The 19393-nt window shown below is 36.9% G+C and overlaps 1 protein-coding gene across 1 annotated transcript in view; it reads right to left on the reverse strand.

Moving 5' to 3' along the window:
• The window catches only part of LOC116419435 (voltage-dependent calcium channel subunit alpha-2/delta-4-like), a 44298-nt gene extending 41515 nt beyond the window's left edge, over positions 1-2783 (reverse strand). Inside the window, exons 1-3 of the mRNA XM_031939620.1 lie at positions 2700-2783; positions 1764-1808; positions 1461-1523 (exon numbers count right to left, since the gene is read on the reverse strand). Coding sequence (XP_031795480.1) covers positions 1461-1523; positions 1764-1808; positions 2700-2747 — 156 coding nt within the window. The 5' untranslated portion in view covers positions 2748-2783. The remainder of the gene's footprint in view (positions 1-1460; positions 1524-1763; positions 1809-2699) is intronic.
• Between the last annotated feature and the right edge of the window lie 16610 nt (positions 2784-19393).

Here is a 19393-nt window from a genome sequence, read left to right on the forward strand (position 1 = left end):
CCTTTCCCCCTCTCTCCTTCCCTTCCTACTCCATTCCTCCCTCCTTTTTTCCCTTTCTCTGTTTCTGTCTCCCTGTCTCTTTCTGTCTCTTCTTTCTTCTCTCCCTTTCCTCTTTCTCTTTTTTTTTTCAGCCTCTCCTGGTTCACTTCTTCAAGGCAGCCTAGTATTCCTCCTTTCCAAAGACTTGCCATATTCAAAAGCTTGTCAAACTCACTTGCAGACAGTCAATTGGGTTTTCCTACTGTAGCTCAGAATTTTGTAATTCAAGACATCCACAGCCTCAGCATCCCTTAGTATTTCCCACTACTATGCTCAGCCAAAAACAGATCTTCTAGAGACCCATAAGAATTTAGTCTAAATATCTACATAGGAAAAGCCAAGTGGATGAAGAGATAATTTATCACTGGAGGAAGAATCTGCATTAATGAAATCACAAATCCATTGAGTTATCCAAATATAAAAAGAGGATAATACTACTTGCCTAGTCTCCTTCCCAGGATTATAGTGAGGAAAAAGCTTTATAAATTCTAAAGTGCAGTTTGAATGACAGTGATTATTATTTTCTCTACTCTCACCAAATGATTTTGTCATTTGGTGGCAGGTACATGATTATTTGTTTATGTGCAAAGGCTTGGGGAGAGTAATTTACTAGAGGATAATGGAAGGAGGAATATAAGATTTACTGAAAGGAAAGAGATGGCCAGACTAGATCTGGGAATTATAAGAAATCAGTAGGACAGTGATTGAAGTTTGCACCTCTGCACATTCTTTGCTTTTGTGTCTATATTGGGCCATGGTTTTTTCTTTTTTTTCTCCTGAGGCAATTGGGGTTAATTGACTTGCCCAGAGTCACACAGCTAGGAAGTAGTAAGTGTCTGAGGTCAAATTTGAACTCAGGTCCTCCTGACTTCAGGTCTGGTGCTCTATCCACTGTACCACCTAGCTGCCTCCTGGGTCATGATTTCTTAAAGAGATCCAAGTTTTAATAGTCTCTTTTGACAATATCAGAGCTTTGGCTCAACCAACACAAAGTTGGTGAAGACTTTGATACATATAGTAGGCACTTCTTTGTATCTCTCCATGCTAGGCCACCTAATCCACTCAGCAAAGCTCTTTACCCTAGACCTCATCCCAGTTTGGTTTGTGTGCAAAGAATATTTAGATGCTCTGATTTTGTCAAATTCAGTGGCTTTAGAGGACAGATTTGGGTAAGAATGGTTCATTAGGTACAGGGGGCTTACTTTGTTCTTATGGGGCTCCCAGTTAAGATCAACTTTCTGTTCCATGCCTATATTGCCAAGAAAGGAATTTACATTTTTTAATAATTTCCTAAATCTAGAGTGAACCTCAAGGTAGTTTTAATTCTTCCTTTTAATATGCAGAAGTTGGTGGAAACTTCTTCCCCCAACCCCACTCTGCACCTCCCTCCTTCCAAATTTCTGCTTCTTCCTCTTGCTTACCTCTTGGGATCTCTTGGAGATAAGAATGAATCCATTGTTGTCTATGACAAAGCAGTCTAGGTCCTGGGGAAATACACAATGATAATAGATTTGGTTAGGAGAATCCTGATTTTCCACTTCTTTCTACACAGGTATGAGTTTGGAGCTGTAGAAATGAGCTATATCCCTTTCCAGTTCTATACCGTTGGGGTGGAGGGAAGGATATTCAAAGAGGGAACTTGAGTTCATGTAACTCATAACAATCCTTGTAATGAGTTCTACTCCTACTGTTTATGCTTTGGGAAATTTATGGGAAGAACTCACACTGTCCTGACAGCTTAGCGAACAGATTCCATCCACTTGGCTGCACTAGAAGGAAAAAAAAAGAGACATATGTGCTTGTACTCCTTCAAGTGCTATACATGTGACATATTATATGTAATGGAGAAATGAGGTAAAGTGAGGTAAAGTACCCTCCCTGGAAAAGCCAGTCCCACTCTAGAGACCCAGCCTTTTCTTAAACCACTCTGGCCTGTCTTGAAAGATAAAGGATGATATCTATTCATGAGTCATTCCCAGATACTACAAAGAACATCCAGCATGAAGGGGACAATCCACGACATGAAATTTACAGGATTAAGGCACTCCCCCCTCTGCCATTCAGAAATGATGGGGTAAATATATCTATTTCAGAAAAAATAGACATCTCCCCATCTTCCTCCTCCCCCATACTTTCCTGTACACCCTCCACACATTTGACCATTTCCCTATCTCCAGATCTCTTAAACCAGAATCTCTTAAACTTCCCAACATTAGGACTAGAAGCAAACCCCTAGAGAATTTTTGAAGTGAATGGAAGAGGAGAAAAAAAAAAACTTATGGGGAAAAACACAAAGGCTAGGAAGAAACTGGAGAGGGAAGGAGGAGAAAACCTGTTGTGTTGAAAGAAGATGAGAATCACATGAAAATTGAGGGGAAACAAAAAAGAAAATAGATAGATTGATAATTGATTGTGGGCAACATCAGAAAGGGTGGAACATTGAGATCCATGAAAGGCTATAAAGGGAGTATTTTTTACTATCACCACCCTTTGAAAAGACACCTGGTTCTCAAGCATGGAGATTAATCTAGAGCAGTATTATTAACACTTTGTTTTTATTGTACAGAGCAGTGATGGAGCATGGTAGATGCTTATAAAATACATATAGAAAAAATCTAGGGTGCAATGTAGGTCAGAAAAGAGAGTACCTGGCTACTTACATCCAAGTTACTGGACTGGGTAAGAGTAAAAGTATTCAAGGAAGGCATCAAACCAGAAGTTAGGACCAGAGAGAGCAGGAGAGATAGGAGAGAGAAAATTCATTAGTCACTCTCTGTGGAACTTCTTTCTTTCTTTCTCTTTTCTTTTTTTAATTTAATAGCCTTTTATTTACAGGATATATGCATGGGTAACTTTACAGCATTAACAATTGCCAAACCTCTTGTTTGTGGAACTTCTTTCTGAAAAGCATTGGTAGAGAATAAAGGTTATTCCAGCACTAAACTATGACCAAAGAAGAGCTGAGTTTGGAGAGGGAATAATACAGAATAAAACTCTAGAATGGACTGGGCACTTATTCTCCTCATTTGTATTCTTCTCATCGTAATACTTGTGGAGATGATTATGATGGAGCGGTTCCAAATGAGAGAAAGATCTTTCCCCTCTCACTTTTGACACTGACTCAGGGATAACCCCCTTTCCCCACAACACTGATTTTTTAGTCTCCCCAATCAGACTGCCTAATTAGTCAGCCTAGGGATAGACTTGGGCAGAGTAGCCAAAGACACAAGTCTTTTTTTCTCTCCAAGGTACTTCAGTCTATCCTAGTCTAGGCTATCTACCTATACCCTTTATTTTTTATCAGACTTGGAGCTCATTCTTATTAGATATGTCATGTTACATCAGCATTTTTTGTTATTGTTCAATTGTATCTAACTTCTCATGACCTCATTTGGGGTTTTTTTGGCTGAAATACTAGTATAGTTTGCCATTTCCTTCTCCAGGTCATTTTACAGATGAGGAAACTGAGACAAATAGGGTTAAGTGACTTGCCCAGGGTCACAGATAGTAAATGTCTGAGGCCAGATTTCAACTTGGGAGATGAGTCTTCCTGGCTCCAGACCTAGTATTCTATCTACTTTACCCACCTATCTCCCATCTCTACTTAGGAATATCTTTACCATCACTCAAGGGTTCTTTGGTTGAATAAAACACTAGTGAAGTTCTCCGAGTCCTCTACCAGGGACATAGTGAAGAATTTCATAATAAAAAAGGACCTCAGAAGCCACATAATTCAATTTATATCTGAATAGAAACCCCTTTATACAACATCTAGACAAATGGTTATCCCAGTTCCTGAGACTTTGCCTCCTACCTTAGAAAATATAGCCCATCCTCCATGAGCTCCCTCTCCTCCCCTGTTCTCTACTTAAAATCCCTCCCATGTATTATTCTCTCCTCCTTTGCCCTATTTTCTGAGAAAGATGCCTCTTGATCTTGACATGACCAAAATTTCAATTCATAGTATTGATCCTATTTTCTCCTCATGATTCTGGGAAGATACTTCTTTGATCATTTTTCCCATTACCTCCTCTCTAAACAATCAATCTCTTTTTATATACTGGTTGCCTATAAACTGAGATATCTCTTACCTTTAAGAGCTCTTCACTTTATCCTGCCATCCCCTCAAGCTGTCTTCCCTTTGGTCTCTCATAGTCAGGATCCATAGATTCCACTCTCCTAAACTTCTTTTCCCTTCACCTCCTATTCCTCAAATCCCTAGCAATCTGGCTTCTGACCACTGTCATTTCACAGAAATTGCTCTCTCCAAGGTCATCAACAATCTAGTTGTAATGGCTAAATGATGGCATTTTCTTCGTACTAATCCTTGACTTTTCTGTAGATGTTGACCTTGTTCTGAACTTTATCCTACTTTCTTTTCCCTCAGTTTCTATGTTACTTACTTGTGGGATTTCCTTCTATCTAAATATCATCTGATGGTATGTTATCTCCTAAAGTCTTATCTTAGGCTTTCTTCTCTTCTCTCTATACTCTCTTCCTTTATCTTTCAGGAATTTATTTATCATCTCTTTTCAGATAACTCCCAAACCTATATATCCAGCCCTACTTTTTCTCCTCATCTTCAGTCCTACCCCCCTGAACTCTACGTACATCTCCACATAGATGTCCTGTAAGCACTTAAACTCATGCCCAAAGAGAGCTCATCTTTCCCCTTAAACTCACTCTGTCTCTAAACCTTCTTCCTTATGCTCCCAATCTCACTTTTACTTCTCAAATAAGATTATGTTATATTATTATTATGTAGCTAGAACTTACCTGGTTCACTACTGCCCAGAATTTTCGTTGCAGTAATTCTAACTTCATTTGCACACCTACTGCTAAAGGGCAGTAGGAAGAGGGAGGAAAGCCAAGAGGTATAGACATGTATGGTTGAGGATTGGGAGGCAGAAAAGGGAAATTGGAGGAAATTTAGGGACAGATAGGATAAGGAAGGATGAGAGAGGAAAAAAAAGAAATGGAAGATAAGAAAGGGAAGTGACTGACTTAAAAAGAAATGCTGGGAGAGTTCATATTCCTGGAAGAAATTTTATGAGAAAAAGCTGAGTCAGACTATTGAGTTAAAAAGTCAAGTTGGAAGTTATGAGTAGGGAGAGGAGAAAAAGCCTTTAGTTCCATTCTTCCTCCAGCTGAAAGGGATAAACAGGAAATTTTCTTCAAAAAGACAGTTGACAAAATTTTACTTAACATGGTATGAATCTTTTTTTCATCATTCTGGCAGCACCCGCCTAAAAGTTAGAATCAGGGAACTTTAGAGCTGGAAAGTCCATTACACATCATCAAATACACCCCTTTTCCCTGAATTGTACTATTGAAGAAACTGAGGTCCCTATTGATCATATGATGCTATCATTTACCTACTTCTGTTGAAGAAGTAACTATCCTTCTAGTCACTCAGGTTCACAACCATAGAGTAATTTTTAACTCATTCTTCTTCAAACCCCATAATAATCTAATTTCAATAAACTTATTTTTATGTAATAACTTTAATAACCTAAAACTTCACTTAGAATTTTGGAACATCCTTATACAATCAGTTACCAATTCCTTATTCTTTACTCATATGACTACAATAGTTTGGACCTCAGTTCTCACCCAGGACTATTCTAATAGTCTATTGGTTGATCCCCATGCCTCAGCTGAACATAAGAGCAGCCAAGCTTTAGGTTTCTATTTGGAGATCATCATTGTGCCTGAATCTTATTGTAACAGTCTGATCTTCTTTGCCTCAAATGTCTTTAGTTAAATTGTAGTAAGACTAGATGCATGATGAAAGAGTCCAAGAAATAATACAAGAAATAAAGTGAAGGGTTGACTTTCAGAACTTCATTTCATTCCTTGGAAGGAACTTTTTGGGTTTGGGTTAAGTGAATTGCCCTTTATCACTAGTAAGTGTTTAATGTCTCAAGCCAGATTTGAACTCAGGTCTTCCTAACTTCAGTGATTTGTCCACTGCTCCATCTAGTTGCCTTAAGTTTGTATATTTATGATGATACTTTTGGAAATAAACATTTCTGGATAAAAGCTAATCCAACTGTTAATGGCTAGTGGAAAGGGAATGCAGGATAGTGCCCTATGCAATTGAGGGAATAACATTTTTGGGGGCTGAAGCTTTTTGTACTCAGCTTAGATATACCCCAATATCCTCAAGTGTACTGAAGGAAAGGACTGGAGAGACTTACATGAACTGATACTGAATGAAGTGAGTAAAACCAAGAGAACAGTGTACATGGCAACAACAAGATTATGTGATGATCAGTTCTTGAGGGACTAGGCTCTTCTCAGAAATGAGATGATTCAGGCCAGTTCCAATGGTTTTGTGATGGGGAGAGACATCTGCACCCAGAGAGGACTGTGGGGACTGAGTGTGGATCACAACATAGTATTTTCACTTTTTTGTTGTTGTTTGCTAGTATTTTTTTTCTCTTTCCCCCCCCTTTTTGATCTGATTTTTCTTGTGTAGCATGATAATTGTGGAAATATGTATAGAGGGATTGCACGTGTTTAATATATATTGGATTAGTTGCCATCTAGGGGAGGGGATGGGGGAAGAGAAGGAGAAAAAATTTGGAATACAAAATTTTGCAAGGGTGAATGTTGAAAACTATCTGCGAGTATGTTTTGAAAATAAAAAGCTTTAAAAAATGTAAAACAAATTCACTAAACACACACACACACACACACACACACACACACACACACACACAGTACTGAAGAACCCTGAAGGAAGGGGTAACTGGAACCTACCTTCTAGGCAGTGGGGCTCTCAGCAGTCAGGGCTCCTTTGTTATATTCTAATCTGTGTAACTCCTCTGACTTCAATGAGTCTATAAAGGCTCTCTTCTCACTGAATGCCAATTAATACAATCCTACTCAAAGAAAATTCTCCCTGATCTCACTCACCACTGCTTCCCAACCTTCTTCTACTGTCTTTCACCAGGCCCCACACATCTGCCTAGTGCAGACACATTAAGAAATGTATCTACAAGAAACTCTATGAATATACGGGAACAATAGAATGGAAAAAAAATACATAGGATTTTTTTTTTTTTTGCTCTTTCTTTTAGGCTTACAACTATGGCATAGAGTTGGGGACAGATCACTTCACTAAGAAACAGGAGACCATTGTAGGCAAACCTTTTACCCTCTGGATTTTATTTGAAAAATGAAGAAATTAGTTTAGATGACAGGATTTAGAACTGAAAGGGACCTTAGAGCAACTGAGTCCCATTCTATCTTTTCATAGTTAAGAAAACTGAGACCTAGAAAAGTTGTTTGCCCAGAGTCAAATTACTAAAAAGTATCCCTTATTCCAAGTCTAATTGAAGTGGGAGGGAAACTGTTCCCTTTACTGAAGCTGTGTTCCCTTTAAGATTATCACTCTGAAACTGTATTCCCCTTTGATCTGTGATCCCTTTTGGCGTCTCAGCCCCTCCTGGGGAAGGCATATTCCCCCAGATAAGTTATCTTTCCAGGATGCTAGAGCCTTTGATTCAATTAGAAATCCTGGTCAAAAAGCACTCTTTGAAGTGTTGTTAATTCTAATAGAAGATCTGGGCTGGATACTGATAAGCATCTAGGCCTGGGAACCTAAGTCCTATTCAGGACTCCTTTTAAAGGGTAGTTTCTGGACTCACTCCTTGCAGAAGACCTAAAGTATCTTGCTCAGCTGCTAGGACCCTCTGTCCACTGAGAAGGCATTCCCTTCTCAGTGCCAGACTCCATTTCCCTAATAGGACTTTGCCACTATAGAAGTTAGTCTTTTAGGAAACTGGTTTCTATCCAACAATAAACTTTAATTTTTGCAACTAATAATTTGGAAATAAATGAATTCTTTCACTTTCAATCTGCTGCTGACCAAAAGGGGATTTTAACAATTCTCTTATTGACACTAATCTCATCACCACTGGGAATCGAAGGGATACAAACCTCATTACAATGACCTACCTACCAGACCACCTGTGTTCCTCTTCGACCCTTTTCAGCCCTAACATTCTAGGATTCTCTTTAGCTGCTAATCAGATGGATCATATTCATCTTTGTGGGTAAATTAGGATTAATAGCATATGGAGAATAATTACAACTTACATGCTTATAACACTTTAAGGTTTACAAAGCACTTTTTTTTTTTTTTAAATAACAGTTCTATAAAGTAAGAACTACAAATATCCTGTTTTACAAACAGGGAAAATGAGACTTATAAAGGATATGTGATATATCCATCATCACATAACTAGTAGGTTTTAGAGATAAGATTTGAACCCATCTTGACTTGAAATTCAGTATTTTTGGCTATACTATATATAGCCTGGTAGTAATAAGCAGCTATGGGAAGTGATAATCATCCAATAAAAAATGAAGAGAATTTCCAGAGTTAAGGAGCATATGGCCATGGGCCATGACCTTGCAGAGTTTTTTTGTTTGTTTGTTTTTTTGTTTTGTTTTATTTTGTTTTCTCTCCATATCCTTTAGTTCAGAGTCAGTTCCCCTAAGGATGATGTCAGGCCTAGTATTTGTAGGGGAATTTCTTATAAGAACAGGTAGTAACAATGATCACAGTCAATCTTATTGTTCCTTGAACAAGACCCTCCATCTTCTACCTCAGGACATTTTCTCTGGCTGTCCCTTGCTTGGTCTCTCTCTTTGTCTCTTGCTTTTGACTTCCTTCAATTCCCAGCGAAAATCTTATCTTCTACCAGAAATCTTTCCTTTTCCTTAGCACTATCATAAATTCGAGTGCTTTCTCCATTGACATCAGCCATTTATCCTGTATGTTATTTTGTTTGTGCATAGCTGTTGGTATGATTGTTTTCTCCATTAGACTGTGGGCTTTTTGAGAACATAAACTGTCTCTTACCTTCAGGGTTAATCACAGTGCTTAGTGCCTAGTAGATGCTCCATAAATGATTTTTGACTGACTGATTGAAAATGTTAAATAGTCCAGGGCCAAGTATAGATACTTGGGGCATTTCACTGGAGACTTCCTGCCCCCTCCTCCACTGCATTATTCATAACTACTCTTTGAATTTTGTTATCTGATCTATCATTAATCTGCCCATGTTATCATCTAATGCAAACCTTTTTATCTTCTCCACAATAGTAGGAGATAATTTATCAAAATGTTTACTAAAATAATTTACAACATTGTCCTCATTTACTAATTTAGAAATTCTGTTAAAGAAAGAAGAGAGAGAGAAAGGGGGGTAGGGAAGGAAGGAAGGAGAGAAGGAGAGAGAAAGAGAGGGAGAGAGGAAAGAAGAAATTAAGTTAGTTCAAGATGACTCCTTGATTGTTATGCTGTCTCTGAAATTATGACTTCCTTTTCTAGGTTCTTATCAGCTACCTCTTTAATGATCCTTTCTGGAATTTTCTTGTGAATCAAAGTCAGATTTAGAGGACTATAATTTATAAAACCTGTTCTCTTCCCATTTTTTGAAAATTGGGTTATTTATCCTTCTGTAATCTTAGAGGGCCTTTCCTGTTTTTCAATGATCTTTTAAGTCTTATATATAAGACTATATATAGTCATGAAAAAATGCATTATTGATTAGAGAAATTCAAGTAAACTTTGGGATATCATCTCATATCAATCAGATTGACTAAAATGATAGAAGGGAAAATTTTTAAATATTGGAGGGGCTGTGAAAAATTTGGGAGCATTAACACACTGTTGATGGAACTGTGAACTGATCCAAACATTTTGAAGAGTAATTTGGAACTATGCCAAAGATTTATAAAACAATATATTACTCTTTGACTCAGCAATACCACTATTAAGTCTGTTTTCTAAAGTAGTCAGGGAAAAAAGAAAATAATGTATATGCTCTAGAATATTTGTAGTAGCTCTTTTTGTGATGGAAAAGATATGGAAAATGAGGGGATGCCCATCAATTGGAGAATGAGATTGTGATTTATGTTGTGATAGAATATTACTATGCTATAAAATGACAAACTGTTCATTTAAGAAAAATATGGAAATATTTGCATGATTTAATGAAGAGTGAAATGAGCAGAACCAAGAAAACTTTGTATACAGTAATAGTAATATTGTTCAAAGAATAATTGTGAACAAGTTATTCTGAGTATTATTAATCCTCAAATCAACTACAAAGGATCTATGAAGGAAGATACTATCCATCTCCAGAAAAAAAAACAACTGACAAAAGAAGTATGCATAGAATGATTTTTATTTTTTTCTCCCTCCCTCCCTCCTTCCCTCCTCTCTCTCTCTCTCTCTCTCTCTTCTCTCTCTCTCTCTCTCTCTCTCTCTCTCTCTCTCTCTCTCTCTCTGTCTCTCTCTCTCTCTCTCTTTTCTCTCTCTGTCTCTCCATTCCTCTCTGTCTCTGTCTCTTTTTCTCTGTTTGTCTCTGTCGATCAGTCTCTCTCTCTCTGTCTCTGTGTCTCTCTGTGTCTGTGTGTCTCTCTCTGTTTCTGTCTCTTTGCTGTCTCTCTGTCAAATGGTGCCCCCTCTAGTGCAAGGTGGGAAGAGAAACAGATAGCTTGGAACTTTAAATGTAACATAAAAAATTAAATTAAAATTTAAAATATTACTGACACATTGAATTGGCAAAAGACCAAAATAAAAACAAAAAACCAGATAGGGAACAGGAAGAAAGTGGAAATGGATAGCTGACAACAACTTTTTCTCTAACCTCCCACATATAACCCTCAGCCTGCAGGACCTCTTATGACCTTTCATTACTTTTAAGGTTGCATTTTATATTCATTTTAAACAGTTTTTGTTCTCTTTATATTTTAGATAAGAATATGTGTGTATATGAGTCTTTCTTTTGTGTGTGTGTATATGTATATGCCTCTGTATGTATGTGTGTATACGTGTGTGTGTGTGTGTGTACCACAAAATGTGTTTCGTTACAAGATAGAATTTTTGCTAGGGATTTCTCTGACCATCTGTCAACCACTCTTTTCTGGATCCTCCATCTGCCCTTAGCTTCCTTGATGCCATTCTCTGTTGGCATTCCTCCTGTCTGACCACTCCCTTCAAGCTTCTTTTCTGGATCATCCTCTTCTTTCTATTCAATGAGGGTCTACTTCCTAGATGCTCATTTCTTCTCTCTATCCTATTTCCCTTGGTGATGGCATCAGCTCCTATAGTTTCTGTTATCATATCTATGCAGATGAGTTCTAAATATAAATTTATATAGACAGCTTTAAACCTTCTCCTGAACTCCAGATATATCACTAACTGCCTGCTACATATATTCACCTGAATTCCCATGGCATCTTAAGCTTTCACAACAGAACTCATTGTATCCCTGCCAAAATCATCCCTCATTAAACTTTTCTCTTTCTATTGAGGAGAGTATTATCTTCTAATCACTCAGGTTCAAGGAATCATCCTTCTGGCTGATTGGTGAGTGTGTCACGTGATCCTCTATATTTAGCTAGTCCCAGACATGATTCCTATTTTACCCTGGACATTTTCTTGCTATTTGTCCTGCTTATTACTGTACCTTGCCCCCAACCCTGCCAATTTCCCCATCTCTCTAGTTTTTCCAGCTCTGGAAAGAATGTGTCAATCAGTTTCCCATGACTCCAATCATTGCACCTTCCCAATTCAAAACACTGCTCCCTAGCCACCACTGTCCTATTTGTACTCCCCCCCACCCCTTCTTCTCAAGGAGGATGAACTCTTTTTGTATTTGCATATATAGAACTCATAACAATATTTGGTATACAATAGATGTTTAATAAATACTTTTTTTCATTAATTCATTTTTTTCCTCTAGACTTCTCCACGATGATTTAGTTTAGGATGGCCATACTTTATACTCTCTTCTTTACCACTGTCTCCTGAATGGTACTCATTCTCTCTCTTTTTAGCTCACTTTTACATGCTTGTTTCCCAGGTAGAATGTAAGTTACATGAGGGCAAAGATTGCCTTTCTTTTTACTTGTATATTGTGAGCACTTAGAAATTTTTATTGACTTGACTGAATTAATACATCCTTGAATCTCCTCTCTCCTCTATCTCACCTCCCAGATCCAATCAGTTGCCAGATCTTGTTGATTCTACCTATTTTTGAACAGGAACATAGTATTGTACATTTAAGGGTAAAGGAAACCTTAAAAGTCACTTAGTTCCATGCCCTCTTTAAAAAAAACAACACTCCTACATTTTATTTGTTCCTTATCTTTATGCCACTTCTCATCCTACTTTCTACCACAGCCTCAACTCTTTATTTGACTGAATATTCAATAAATATTTAATAAAGTGATTTCATATAACATTGTATCTTACCTCCCAATTGCAACTGACTAAGTATCTTTTATTATTCATTCTCTAGGGTCTTCATTTGTCTTCTTGCCTTGTATGTATTTTGCATATACTTATATAAGTACATATTTTGTACCCTGATAAGCCTCTTGAAATGAGGAATGGTTTCATTTCTTTCTCTGTATCTCTTCAATACCTGGTACACACCAAGCACTTAAGGAGCTTTTGCTCATTGACTGATTGATGTTTTTATGTCAGTTCTTAAGAGTTTGTAACTCTACTTTTGAAAATTGTTCATATCCTTTGACCAAGAAATGATTCTTAGTGACATATATTTGCATATTTTAGATCTCTGACTTTTAGTCTTTCCCTTAGTTCTGTTTACTGATTTTATTCATGCAAAAGAATCTTATTTTTATGTAGTTAAAATTATCTGTTTTATCTGATACAATCTATATTATCCTTGATTTGGCTAATAAGTTGCCATAGTTGTAAAAGTATCATCTGTTCTCATTCTCTTACAATTTTTTTTTGTTTATAAAATGAACTTTGACATCCAAATCACATTTATTTTGAATTTATTGTGTTATACAGTGGAAGATATTGATCTACACTGAATTTCTGCCAAACTTCTTTACAATTTTCTCAGAAGTTATTATCAAAAAGTCTATCCCCCAGCAATTTATGTTCTTGAGTTTATGAAAAATTAAATTACTATTGTTTGCTTCACTTTTCTGTTTATCTAATCTAGTCCACTGATGTACCTTTTTTTGGTCTTTAGACAAATAGCAAATAGCTTTAATGACTATTATACTATTAATTTGTAATCTGGGGTCATTTTTATTCTTTCCTCATTGTGTCCCTTGGGATGCTAGAGATTTTAATCTACTGAATGTATTTTGTTGATTCTTTTATCCTGTTTTAAAAAGCTTGACATAAGTAATTTAAGTAACAAAAATGGGCAAATTAATTTAAGCAGTACTGTAATTTTTATTATGTTGGAATAGCCCAATCATGAATAAATGAATATTCCTCCAATTATTTAGGTATCTTTTTATTTTTGTAAACATTGTCATATTTGTCTAAATCTAGTGTGTATCTTAAAAGGTTACCTCTCATGTGCTTTATGCATTTTATAGTTATTTTAAATGGAATTTATCTTATTGTTTCTACTTGGTTATTTTTAGTACATATAATTGTCCTTCTGGCAAGCCTTAGCCTATCTGTCTTGCAGTTGTGTTTTTTCTTAGCATAAGAAGAAAAGATTCTTATGGAGGCAGAAGGATCAGAATTGGGCAGCCAAGTTTTCTAGTAGATAGAAGTTTAAAACATTTCTTTGCAGTAGGATGGGAAAGAAGAGCCAGAGATGGAGGACTCTTCCAAAGAAGACCCTTGTAAAGCTGGAGTCTTTCCCTGGAGTGTATTTCAGCTTATTGAGAGAATCCAATAGAGTGACTAAATTCTTCCTTTTCTCACCTACCAGACTCATAATCTTAAAGAGCAGAATTCACTATTTCACTTACTACTCAAGAAGCTTCAATGGCTCCCCACTGGAATCTTGCCAAAATCCCTAAAGCTCATGAGATATCTCTTCAGGTTTTATTTTCACAGGCCAAAAGTGGTGGATACTTGTTGGCTTCTGATGGCTATTGGAGGATCAGATGCAGGGCTCAAGGGCAACTCACATAGTCTACAAAAATATCTCACGTAGAGCTCACTGGATTTAGTCAGGTATTCTGATGGAGTCCTTTTGTTACCTTTGGGCTAAGCTGGCATCCCATTTAGGAGGGATTGGACATGTGCCGGTAGAGAGTATGGAGATAATGCTGACAACAGCATCTACAATAGCACAGGAAGGGTAACTCCTTACTCATTTTAGTTACTGCTTGCATGGGATTTCAGGCATAGATGCTGCACCCTAAGTTCTACTTTGGGACTCATAGAGGCTACCCCACTCAGAACCTGAGCACAAAAATCACATGCTCCAAGATATTTGGCAGTGTCCCAATAAACATTCTTAAAACACAGATTTGATTATATCACTAATTAAAAAAACTTCAATGGTCTCTTATTGCCTTTAGAATAAAATACAAAACTCTCAGTTTGACCCTAGTGATATAGTTCCCACCTTCCTTTCTAAGATAATTTCCTATGATTCATTTGATTCCAGTTGAATTGGTCCATTATTTTCCATACAGGAGATGTTATTTCTTATTCTCTTTGCAGGTGGTCTTCCATGTCTGACAGAGAAATGCCCCTTCATTCCTCTCCCTTTCTTTCAAAGCACAAGTCAGATGTCACCTTCTACAAGAAGCTTTTCCTAATCCCTCTAGCTCTTAACTCCTCTTCTTCTTAAAAATACTTTTAAATAATTTTGATTTATATTTATCTGAATAGTTTTTATTCTTTTAGCAGAATGTAAATTTCCTGAGGGCAGGAATTATTTCACTTTTGTTTTCGCATGCTAGTTTGTTATATAGATGCTTAATAATATTTGTTGTTTATTAAGTCAAATTCAAGTTACAGAATTTTATAATTTTTGGACTAAAAGGAATCTATAGAAATAATTTAATTCATCTCTGTCTCAGTAACAACTATATTCACACTATGAGAGAAAGAAGCCTTATCTATTCCCCTTGGAACTTTAGCTTCCCAGTAGAATCAGTGTTAGAGCTGGAATGGACCTTAGAAATTTTTTAGTCCAGTTTCCTTATTTTGCTAAGAAACTCCCCGAGAGAAAAAGAAAGAATGACATCTCCAAGGTCACATTGCTAATTTAAAGAAACAGGACTATAAGCTAGTAACCTAAGTCCGAGTTTAGTCTCTTTTGATTATAGTTCTCTTCCTGAGACCACCATGGGAATGTAGAAACTGAAGCACAAGCTGTAGACTCTTTGTGCCTCAGTTTCTACATTCCCATGGTGGTCTCAGGAAGAGAACTATAATCAAAAGAGACTAAACTCGGACTTAGGTTACTAGCTTATAGTCTGGGTAGTCTCTATATGGGTATATATCTGGGTAGTCTCTATCAATCCACTGAAAGGAAATGCAAATGAGACCTCTGATAGTTGCACTCCTTTCCCTTCCCCCAAGAACGAATGAGAAATGAAGGTTCCACACAAATAACTTAGTGACTGTCACAATTCTTATATTTTTCAATGGGTGAACAAAATGGAGTGGAATGGTTCAGGGTTTGTGAAGATGTTACCTTTTAAAATAAGATGCCTGTTAAATTGTATATACTTTAAATGGGGTCTTTCTAATGGAAAGGTGTTAGAAGAGAGACAGTGGGATTCACTGGAAAGACATAGACGTGAAATCAAGGGCCTTGAATTCTAATTCTATCTTTACCACTGTATTATTTACTGATTCACTGTGGGGAAAGTCATTGAATTATTTTGGACCTCAATTTCCTCAGTTTGCAGTAGTTTTTAATAAGATACCTTTCCCAACTCTGAGATACAATGAATTCTTGGAGAAAACTTCTTACCTTGAGATTTCCTTTATTTCTTGGGAATTTAAAAGTCTACATTTTACTAATCAACCTCTAATCTCACCTTCCAAATCTAAATTTCTCCTACTAGAAACAAAGACAAATCTGATGTTTTTCTCAACACCATGGTCAGGAGTCAGCTTAGGAGTTTGCCCTCATTTGTGTTCTATTCTAGTTATTGTTTAATAGAACCAACTACCTTGATGGAATCCATCTCCTGTATGCTTCTGTGCAATGTAAAGATGGAATACAGCATTTTATTATCTTCAGAGACAGGCTTGGTGCAAGAGAAATCGAGTTTCTTTGGCAAGAGAATTTTGGGGAACATGAAGCACTTTGTCTTTCTGGGTCCTGTTTTCTCCCTACTCCCAATGGAATATTAAGAGATAAAACTCCCCAGCTCAGGTGTGCTTATGGTGGGTTGTTAGTACTCTAATACTAGTTCCCAGTCTGTCAGTGTGATGATGCAGGAGAACAAACGTCCAAAGATTTCCTTTCTTTCTCCTCCCCAGGTTACTCCTCTGCTCCTGGCATTTGTTCCCTGCCTGCCATCACCCTTCGGCCTCTCTTTGATGGTTCTAGTTCCTTCATTTAAAGCAGCTTTTCCTTAAGATTTCATCCCACTCCCTGACAGCCTAACAAAAGCCTCAATAAAACCAGAGGCGGCAGACTGCTTATCAAGATGTGCTTCTTTGCTCTGTGTCCTGGTTGTCACCTTTCTGTTCCGTTGTCATTGCAGATGCCAAAACAACACAGCTGGGTTTGCACCCAGAGAAATGACTTCTGTCAGAGATGATCACCAGGAGAAGTCAACTCTATTTCTCCCCCTTTCATTTCTCTCTGTCCACCCGGCCATTGCTTGTGAATGCCCCAGTTCAGTGATTTGGAATTTAACAATATTATCATCCAACTAGTCTCCTTTTAGGCAGAGACTGCCTTTTTATATCCTTTCAGGTTTGTGTGCTAAGAATATAGTATATATTGAATGAACACTCATCCATTCATTCCCTTAGTAAACATTTATCAAATACCTATGTTCAAGCACGGTGTTAGGTGCTGTGAAAAAAAATAAAGGTGTCCCTGACTTCAAGGACCTTATGAATTAGCAAGAGAATAAAAAATATATAGCACTGAAATACCAAACTAAACATGCAACACAAAGTTCTCTGGGAGTTCAGAGAAAGGTGGGTCACTTCTGGACAGGAATGATTAAAAGAGCTTTTTTTGAGGGTGTAATTTTTGAATCAGGTCTTAGAATAAGATAGGTGAGGAGGGTGTTCTGTTTGGAGGATATAAAGAGCTGAAGAAGAAGAACTATGAAAAAAAGGATTTAAGAGGGTTTTGAAAATATGAAGAAGGCCAAAGATTGAAATTTGGGGAAGGGAAATTTGGAAGGATTTAAGATAGGGGAAAGGAGAAAGAAAAGAAGGAAGAGAACTCAGGTATAGTTTACTTAAATTTTAGCAAGGCATTTGACAAAGCCAAACAAAAAATAGGGAAAATAGATAGATCACCTTACTATAGTGAGGGCTTGTTTGAGCTATTCTTGTGGATAAGATGGAGACATGGGTTGAATAATAGCATAGTTAGGTAAAATCAGAGATGATTATATGGCTGGATCTCTAAGATATTGGTGTAAATGAGCTGCTTTCTCCCATATTAGTTCCTAATATTACTTCATTATTGTTTAGGAGAATCTACAGTCAGGTCTGGAGATATTTTATTGCTAATGATTCAATACTAAATACATATAAAGATAGTTTTGAACATTCATTTTTGTAAGATTTTGTGTATCAATTTTTCTTTCTTCCTCCCTCACTTCTCCTCATTTTGAGATAGCAAGCAATTTGATATGTTGTATACGATACAATCCTTTTAAACACATTTCCATATTTGTCAGAATGTTTTTTTAAATCAATGACTTGGTAAAGGCATAGTTAGAATACTTTTCATATTTGTAGATGACTATTATGTTGAATGATAAATTTTTGATCCAAAACAATCTCCATGTTAAAATGTTGGGATGAATCTAATGAGATGAAATTTAATGGTGATAAATATTACAATGGATTTTAAGAATCATCTTCATGCACAAGATGAAGGGTTAGATAAGAGTTCATCAGAACTAAATCTGAAAGTTTGCATGAATTGCTAGCTCATTATGTGCCAACAATGTGTTATGGCAGCTAAAATAATTAATGTAATCTTAGACTGACTTGAGAGGGACAAGTGTCTATAACTCAGGGAAGATAAGCAATCTACCAACAAGAATTTACCAAATGCTTTCTATGTACCAAGCAGCATGCTAAACACTCTGGGACCTCTAAACTAAAAAGTCTAGCAAGCAATTGGAACTCAGAAGAGAAAGTAGATATACAAATATATGCATATATAATATATACACTTACAACATCTTTATAGAATTTAGAATTAAACTCTTGGGTGCTATGAGATCTCAAAGAATGTAGAGAAAAAAGAGAAGATAGCCCAGGATAGAGTTTTGGGTTACATGAACCTTTGATTAATGTGACATAGGTAAAAATCTAGCAGAGGCTGAAGAATGGTTAGACAGGTAGGAAGAGAATCAAAAGAGAACAGTGTTAGGAAACTGTGGAGAAGAGAGAATATCTAGAAGGAGTAGGTCATCAATAATGAAATTGTAGCAGAGTAGTCAAGAAGGATAAAGACCAAGAAAAGACTATTCCATTTATCAGTTAATTATTTATAACTATACAGAGAAGTGTCAATTGAATGATAAGGTCAGAAACCTGTTTTCAGAAGATTTATATATAGAGGCTAGAAGAAGAAGAGAGAGATACTGAGTAAGATGGTACTTTTTTTCTAGGCTTTAGTTGAGAAGATGAGAAGAGACAGGATGTTAGGCAAGGATGATAAGGGCTTTTCTCTCCTAAGGATGAGGGAGAATTGGGTATGTTTGTTAGGCATTAGGGTAGAATCTAATAGAAAGGGAGAGATGAAAGTATGGAGACAAAAGGAATAATTATGGAGGTAAGCTACTGAAAAAGACAGGAAGGGATGAGATCAATCATACTTGTAGAGAGTTTAACCTTGGCAAGGAGTAAGGGCCACTTGTTCTGAGAATGGAATAAAGGAAGAAATAGTGGGGATGTTGTTAGGAGGGAGTGAGATGAGGAGAGGAAGAGAAGGACTCTTAGCATATGGCCTCTTTTTTGATGAAATATGAGGCAAAATCCCCAGATGAGAAAGTAGAGGCAGGTGGTACAGTGGGAACTTAAGCGGAGAAGAGAAGGTTTGGAACAGTTGCTGTGTGGAATGCATATAGGAGATCAGTTAGGGGAAAATATAAGAATTGCCTTGCTATAGTGAGGGCTCCTTTGAGATTAAATAAAAAATTTATAGTGGGCCCAGGCAATGGGGTTGCACGATTTCTTTTGGCTCCATCCAAAAGCACATAAATAGAAGCAAAAGAGGCAGATGATGGGAATAAGCCAGAATTGGGTTGTGACAAAGTATGAGAAGCATTGAGAGGACAAGAAAGAAGAATTTAAGAGTACAAGAGAGTTTACACTGAACCAATTCATCAAGGAGTCAAGATTGGAAAGGTAGGAGAGTGTAGCCAAGGT

Source organism: Sarcophilus harrisii, chromosome 5 (assembly GCF_902635505.1).
Source record: "Sarcophilus harrisii chromosome 5, mSarHar1.11, whole genome shotgun sequence".
Taxonomy (NCBI): domain Eukaryota; kingdom Metazoa; phylum Chordata; class Mammalia; order Dasyuromorphia; family Dasyuridae; genus Sarcophilus; species Sarcophilus harrisii.